This window comes from Littorina saxatilis, linkage group LG6 (assembly GCF_037325665.1).
Source record: "Littorina saxatilis isolate snail1 linkage group LG6, US_GU_Lsax_2.0, whole genome shotgun sequence".
Lineage (NCBI taxonomy): Eukaryota > Metazoa > Mollusca > Gastropoda > Littorinimorpha > Littorinidae > Littorina > Littorina saxatilis.
The window spans coordinates 40,877,608-40,885,828 of NC_090250.1; the positions used below are offsets into that span (position 1 = coordinate 40,877,608).

Below are 8,221 nucleotides of genomic sequence, written 5' to 3' on the forward strand. Positions count from 1 at the left end.
ATTCACAGGTGACGGTCGCGGACATGTACTGCTGCTGTGCGGAGAGGGAGAGTGAGAGACAGAGAAAGAGGAAGGGACAGAATTTAAATCAGAGAGAGAGAGAGAGAGAGACAGAAAGAGGAAGGGGCAGAATTTAAATCAGAGAGAGAGAGAGAGTCAGAGCGAGAGTCAGAGCGAGAGAGTGAGAGAGAGAAAGAGAGAGAGAGAGATAGATAGAGTCACAGAGAGGGAGAAAGAGCGGAGAGAGAGAGTCAGAGCGAAAGAGTGAGAGAAAGAGAGATAGAGTCACAGAGAGAGAGAGAGAGATAGGGAGAAAGAGAGAGAGAGAGAGAGTGAGAGAGATAGATAGATAGATAGAGAGTCACAGAGAGAGAGAGAGGGAGAGAAAAAAAGAGAGAAAGTCAGAGCGAGAGAGTGAGAAAGAGAGAGAGATAGAGAGAGTCACAGAGAGAGAGGGAGAAAGAGAGAGAGAAAGAAAGAGAGAGAGAGAGAGAGAAAGAGAGAGAGAGACAGACAGAGAGAGAGAGACAGAGAGAGAGACAGAGAGAGAGACAGAGAGAGAAGGGTTGCAGTCAGGTAGAGAGTGTGTGAGAGAGAGAGAGTACATAGTACACACGCACACACATACACGGCTTCTGGTGTTGAGCATTTATAACCCTGTTTAGGCCACACAAAAAATAGGTGTGGTTACGGTAACATAGCCCCAAAAAATAGGGTAGGTAGGTAGGCAATCATTTTTTTTTTTTTTTTTACTTTTTTTTCTAATGTGTACAAATTAAACCTACCGTACTTTCCGGGTGACAAGACGCTTTGTTATCTAAGACGCACCCCCTTCTTTTTAAAAAAAAATTGTAATCCAGTCACCCATTGGACGCAGGGGGCCAATAGGGCGCACCAAAATGACCCAGTTTTTGCCATGAGAGGTGGTTCCCCTGTCATATCTGAGAGAGGAAACACTTCCTGCATCGGGGTCAGTGACCGGTCAGTGACCAAAGGCATTGTGATAGCTGGGTGGCCTTGTTAAAAGACACGACCTTCTTCCCAGGGGTCAATGACCCAGTTTTTGCCATGAGAGGTGGTTCCCCTGTCATATCTGAGAGAGGAAACACTTCCTGCATCGGGGTCAGTGACCGGTCAGTGACCGAGTTTAACAGAGTGGAAATCTGTGTGTGCGGCCAGATCAAAGGCAGGGCAGTACCTAGTAGCTGAAACATGCATTATCACAAGTTGTTTGACTGGTACTCAAGCGGTCTCTTTGATTTTTTTCGTATTTCATACACGGATTAGGCGCTTCGTTATACAAGACGCAGGGGTCGAACTCGAGGAAAAAAGTCGCGCCTTATGACCCGGAAAGTACGGTACGTGACAGGGAAATAAGTGTGCGACACGGGCGCTTTCGCTTTCATTGCGTTTTTTGCACTCGTTTTTTTTTTTTTTTTTTTTTTTTTTTTTGACAAATGTAATAAAAAGTTATAGGATCGGCCCCTAAAAATAGGGTAGGTCGGGTTACCGTAACCACACCTATTTTTTTTTTAGGCCTTAGATAAAGCATCAAACAAACAAATAGTGCGGGGTATGTATTATTCCACTGAAGCCTGAGACACGAGTTTCTAAGATAAACGCAACATAGGGTCAGCACTGGGTGGACTCAACGAGGGGGTTCACATGAGTATTATAACATAATTATGAAAAGAAAAACTTTGTACTGGAATTTTGATATTTAATTTGCCCACGTGACGATTATTACCATAGCTAAGGTCGTAAAAAGTCTCGTGATATTTTCTTTTTCTGGCGCTAAGAACCAGTTTGTAGTCGGGCTGTACTCCTTATTAATTGTCTCTTTGTACTCCTTTAATCTTATGTATTAATTAATTTGTTCATTTATTCTTTTATTTATCTATTGTCTTTATTTATTTATTGTTGGTTTATTTGTAATCCTTTAATAGGCAATACAAAAGTGAGGTCAGTATTGTGGTGTTTCTGTCCTATTCTAAGTTGGGTACTGTACTGAACAAATCACGCTGTGCCAAGTCGGGAGAGTAGGTAAGTGAGGGCAGTATTGTGGAGTTTCTGTCCGATACTTAGGTTGGTAATGTACTGTACAAAACACGCTGGGCCAAGTCGGGAGAGTAGGTAAGTGAGGTCAGTATTGTGGTGTTTCTGTCCGATACTTAGGTTGGTAATGTACTGTACACAACACGCTGGGCCAAGTCGGGAGAGTAGGTAAGTGAGGGCAGTATTGTGGTGTTTCTGTCCGATACTTAGGTTGGTAATGTACTGTACAAAACACGCTGGGCCAAGTCGGGAGAGTAGGTAAGTGAGGTCAGTATTGTGGTGTTTCTGTCCGATACTTAGGTTGGTAATGTACTGTACACAACACGCTGGTCCAAGTCGGGAGAGTAGGTCAGTAAGGGCAGTATATTGTGGAGTTTCTGTCCGATACTTAGGTTGGTAATGTACTGTACACAACACGCTGGGCCAAGTCGGGAGAGTAGGTAAGTGAGGGCAGTATATTGTGGTGTTTCTGTCCGATACTTAGGTTGGTAATGTACTGTACACAACACGCTGGGCCAAGTCGAGAGAGTAAGTAAGTGAGGGCAGTATATTGTGGTGTTTCTGTCCGATACTTAGGTTGGTAATGTACTGTACACAACACGCTGGGCCAAGTCGAGAGAGTAGGTAAGTGAGGTCAGTATATTGTGGTATTTCTGTCCGATACTTAGGTTGGTAATGTACTGTACACAACACGCTGGGCCAAGTCAGGAGAGTAGGTAAGTGAGGGCAGTATATTGTGGTGTTTCTGTCCGATACTTAGGTTGGTAATGTACTGTACACAACACGCTGGTCCAAGTCGGGAGAGTAGGTAAGTGAGGGCAGTATATTGTGGTGTTTCTGTCCGATACTTAGGTTGGTAATGTACTGTACACAACACGCTGGGCCAAGTCGAGAGAGTAGGTAAGTGAGGGCAGTATATTGTGGTGTTTCTGTCCGATACTTAGGTTGGTAATGTACTGTACACAACACGCTGGGCCAAGTCGGGAGAGTAGGTAAGTGAGGGCAGTATATTGTGGAGTTTCTGTCCGATACTTAGGTTGGTAATGTACTGTACACAACACGCTGGGCCAAGTCGGGAGAGTAGGTAAGTGAGGGCAGTATATTGTGGAGTTTCTGTCCGATACTTAGGTTGGTAATGTACTGTACAAAACATGCTTGGCCAAGTCGGGAGAGTAGGTAAGTGAGGGCAGTATTGTTACGTTTCTGTCGTTTACTAAGATGGGTGCGGTACTGTACAAATCACGCGCGCTGGGCCAAGTCGGGAGAATAGAAAGGTGAGGGAAGATGGCCGTTTCTAATATTCAGCGGAATAAATTACTGGATGTATGGTATTACATTATTTGGAGATATTCAGGAACAGTGTAATTGAACAGTTCAAAGTCTTCTTGGAAACAGCGGTACACGCGTTTCAACAAGGACGCAGGTATGTCTTTGTAGAATTGCTGCATTTCATCAGTCGTCCGGCTGTGTTTGTATACCGCTGAGCGCTCGGGGAACCTGACCATCCGATCAGCGTGCACAGATTCAAGCACCCGCATTGCGTCTTCCTCCAAATGTTCGTAGCGGCCCACAAAATCGTAACGCACGGTGCAAGGATGGCAGAGCTTGTGAAATCTCTCCCAGTGCTCGTTCAGAGCTGCCCCCTTCTCGGCTTGGTCCACAACAAAACGCAGGAACTCGTCAAAACGGATTTGCACTCTGTCCAAGCTCTCGCTATCAAGCTGCCGGCTGACATTTCTGTACACACGTGCAATGTGCTTAACTAATGGTCTCCTGTATTCGATGCGGGAAGACAGGTTGCTGTGCAACTTGTCGCGCCAAGCCGACAGCAGACGCTCCAAAGGGTGGCGGACAAACATGAACTTGTAGTAGTCTTTGAGGCGGTACCGAATGTGAGACCGCATGTAGCTGTTCAGCGTGGGGATGAGAGGCCGGAACTTGCTTTGTGTGTCCTCCTGATCTATCTCCATTGGATTCGTTGCGTTGACCTTGCCTGACAGCACAAGCAGCACGTTCCGCCAGTTGGAACTGGCCACCTTTGGAATGCCGCAAAACAGAATCTGCAGAAAAAGATAAATGTCCAAAAAAGACATTTCAAGTAAAGAAAGAAACATAATTACATAAACGCGGGCGCTTGCGTTTATGAGCGTGCTTTAGGTGTGTGTGTGTGTGTGTGTGTGTGTGTGTGTGTGTGTTTGTGTGTGTGTGTGTGTGTGTGTGAGTGTGTGTGTGTGTGTGTGAGTGTGTGCGTGCGTGCGTGCGTGCGTGCGTACGTGCATGCGTGCGTTTGTGTGCGTACGTGTGTGTGTGTGTGTGTGTGTGTGTATACGTGTGTATGAGTTAGTGTGTGTGAGTGTGATCTGGGCAGCACTAATAGTATTTAGACTTTTAAAAGTACAGAGTGAAAGAGTGAGCGCGTTATTGTTTTACTTGTTTACTATCAACGCGGTAGCAGTTGACAATGACCTTGTACTTGTCATCAACGAGGAATTGATAATAGATGTTCTTGTCGAAAGTCATGGGTGATATCAGTTCCGTATTCTTCTCAACACACTTGTGACGAAGGTATTTCACAAGCTCCCCCCGGTTCGTGGGAGGAAACGTCGTGTTAGAAGGCAGCGGGGGTTCGGTTTTGAAGAAAGCGGTAGAAACTGGCTGTGGATAACAACAACACAAAATTTATGCTACAGGTGTCAAGGTTTCAGCCTTTTCATCTTTCTTGGCCTGTAGACACAAAAAGGAAAATAACAAGTCGCGTAAGGCGAAAATACAACATTTAGTCAAGCTCAGTCGAACTCACAGAATGAAACTGAACGCATTGCATTTTTTCCGCAAGACCGTACACTGGTAGCATCGTCTGTCCACCGCTCGTGGCAAAAGCAGTGAAATTAACAATCCAGAAAAGCGCGGTAGCGGTTGCGCTGAGGAGGATAGCACTATATCTCTATTCTTTTTAACTTTCTGAACGTGTTTTTAATCCAAACATATCATATATATATGTTTTTGGAATCAGGAACGGACAAGGAATAAAATTAAATTGTTTTTAAATCGATTTTGGACATTTAATTTTAATCATAATTTGTATATTTTTAATTTTCAGAGCTTGTTTTTAATCCAAATATAACATATTTATATGTTTTTGGAATCAGAAAATGATGAAAAATAAGATAAACGTAGTTTTGGATCGTTTTATAAAAAAAATTATTTTTAATTACAATTTTCCAATTTTTAATGACCAAAGTCATTAATTAATTTTTAAGCCACCAAGCTGACATGCAATACCGAAGTCCGGCCTTCGTCGAAGATTGCTTTAAAAAAAATGTCAATCAATTTGATTAAAAAATGAGGGTGTGACAGTGCCGCCTCAACTTTTACAAAAAGCCGGATATGACGTCATCGAAGACATTTATCGAAAAAATGACAAAAAGTCTGGGGATATCATACCCAGGAACTCTCATGTCAAATTTCATAAAGATCGGTCCAGTAGTTTACTCTGAATCGCTCTACACACACACACACACACACACACACACACACACACACACATACACCACGACCCTCGTCTCGATTCCCCCTCTATGTTAAAACATTTAGTCAAAACTTGACTAAATGTAAAAACTAGTCAATAAAAAATCGATGCACCAGATGATCTTATCTCATGAAAAACAAACAAACACCATAGCCAGATCTGAGACAGCTAGTGGGATTGTTTGCATGGTAAGGACTGCGACATTGTAAAATGTTGATGTGAATTGTGGAATAGGACATGGTTGTTCATTTTGGTTGCCTCTTTTTGGGGGGGGGGCGGAGGGGGGGGGGAGGGGCAGAGTAAGAATACGATTAGGAAAGTTTTTTTTAAAGTTAAGAGAGGAGAGTCATTCATAAAGAAATAGGATAGAACGTAATAAAAATGTTAAATGTACATATGACACAATTTAGGGACACTTGTGTTAAGTGTTAGAGTTAGGGTTATGGTTAGGGTAAAGGTTACGGTTATGATTATTTACAAAGGATGGGGGGTTCGCATTAAACCAGGAGTGAAAATTGGACAATTTCATTTTGTTTTGGGGAACATTCAGCGTCAAGTTTTGTGTGGTCTTAATGTAAACGCTAAAGACAGAGTTTAAATTGAACGCTGGAAAGTTGATAAATCGAAAACAGCGATTATGCAATATACATATATATAATATGGTTAAATCAATAACGCCGAAGAACGACATTTTGTAGGCCTGTACAATTGTTGGTTCAGGTAGTTTGATGAACTTTGGGTTTGTTTGGGTTTGTTTCGTTAATGGGCTGAAACTCCAGCTGCTTTTACGTGTATGACCGTTTTTTCCCCGCCATTTAGGCAGCCATACGCTGCTTTCGGAGGAAGAATGCAGGGTATTTTCGTATTTCTATAACCCACCGAACTCTGACATGGATTACAGAATCTTTTCCGTGCGCACTTGGTCTTGTGCTTGCGTGTACACACAAAGGGGGGATAAGGCAATAGCAGGTCTGCACATTATGTGACCTGGGAGCTCGGAAAAATCTCCACCCTTAACCCACCAGGCGGCCGCGGCCGGGATTTGAACTCACGACCTTCCGATCAGGAGGCCAATGTCTTATCCACTAGGCCACTGCGCCCGCCGGTGAACTGTTGAAAAGTAACGCTTGGTCCCTTGCCCGTGAGTTTGCCAAGGAAGGAAGGTTGAGGGAAGTTCAATGAAAAGTATTCACATAATATTATATAATCAAAAGCAAACCGAATGAAAACGCTCTGCGTTTCTTCGCCTCTTTTCATTGGCGTTTCCCTAGACAACGACAGCACACTGTGCCTCGCAGTGTTCGAGGAAAGTCTGAACAAAAACACACAAAAAACCAAATGGCCGCAGGCAAACACACAAAAAAGGCTTGAACTAAACAAATGACGCCTACCCAGTTAATAGTCTGTCAAATAGCAAAACCACTGAGTGCGATTATCTCTGGGAAAGAGCTTGCAAGTGAAGTCGTAATATATCATATTGCTTTTTAGAGCACGTGTATAAGCCTTGCTTGTTGTGCTCCATTTACTAATAGATTGTATGCGTCTTTGTTATCTGAATTTTTTTCTGAATAAAATTGTTTAAACCAAGTGAAGTCGTACAGATTGACACCTGACGTTCACAAATGCTGACCGTGACGTATAAACCAAAAGGTCGCTACGCCCATTTGGTTTATTGAAAAACAAAGCACAAACCTAACATACTTGTAACTGTTCAACAATGCCATCAACTCAAAAAGCTAAAGAAAACAACTTTCACTAGCTTTGACTAGCTGAACTGCTGAGAACATTGGTCGTGCTTGTTTTCGATTGCGATCGTTTCACGGGGGCCCTGACCATGTATTTTGAAAACTGGGTCCACAACATAGCTAACTGTCAATGATTTTGCACTAACTTTTGCACAATGAAAAGGATGGGGACACAAACATGTTAGACGGGTCATTGTCAGACCAGCTTGTTCGTCGGTCCTCGGAGGAGCATAATTATCGCCTTCTGTTTCATCTTCATCAACCCCAGCCTTCTTCGATAAAGATGAAACAGAAGACGATATGATTCCCCAGCACGGACACAAAAGCTGGTCTGTCAACAACCCAACACACATCTTAAAATATCGCTAGTGTAAAAAGGATTCCATTGGTACGCAGCTTTAAAGAACGATCCAACTACTCACATTCTGTATCTTGTCCATGTGAAGAATCCACCCGACACGAAGCACCACAAGTAGATAACCTACAGCAAATAAAGTAAATAACTTTCGTTTTAACCACCTGCACTGCATATTGTTGAATAGTGGAACTCTTTTGTAAACAGTGTCTTTACGAATAAGTAGCGTCAACATGCACTTCCTTTGCTCGTCTGAAAAAGAGCTAACGTCCCTTTTTGGTGTGTGTGTGCGTGTGTGTGTGTGTGTATGTATGTGTGTGTGTGTACGTGTGTGTGTGTGTGTGTGTGTGTGTGTGTCAGACCGGACAGGGATTGGCGTAAAACTGACACTGCCACTATTTTATTGTTTTTGCATACATTTCATCCCCGGGGGAGTGACAGATAACTAGAGAACGATTGAGCAGCGATTGTGTGTGTGACAGAGAGAGTTGAAGGGTAAAAAGGTTTGCGTTCCTACGCGCCCTGCAGCGCGTGATT

General features: G+C 43.3%; 1 protein-coding gene across 1 annotated transcript; it reads right to left on the bottom strand.

Annotated features, from left to right (window-relative positions):
• Nucleotides 1-1,378: 1,378 nt before the first annotated feature.
• LOC138969213 (carbohydrate sulfotransferase 11-like) lies at nucleotides 1,379-7,810 on the bottom strand (the record flags this gene model as incomplete). Its single annotated transcript, XM_070341955.1, is given in 3 exon segments — nucleotides 1,379-4,115; nucleotides 4,522-4,710; nucleotides 7,752-7,810. Coding segments are annotated over 3 exon segments (936 nt in total). The 3' UTR covers nucleotides 1,379-3,386.
• Between the last annotated feature and the right edge of the window lie 411 nt (nucleotides 7,811-8,221).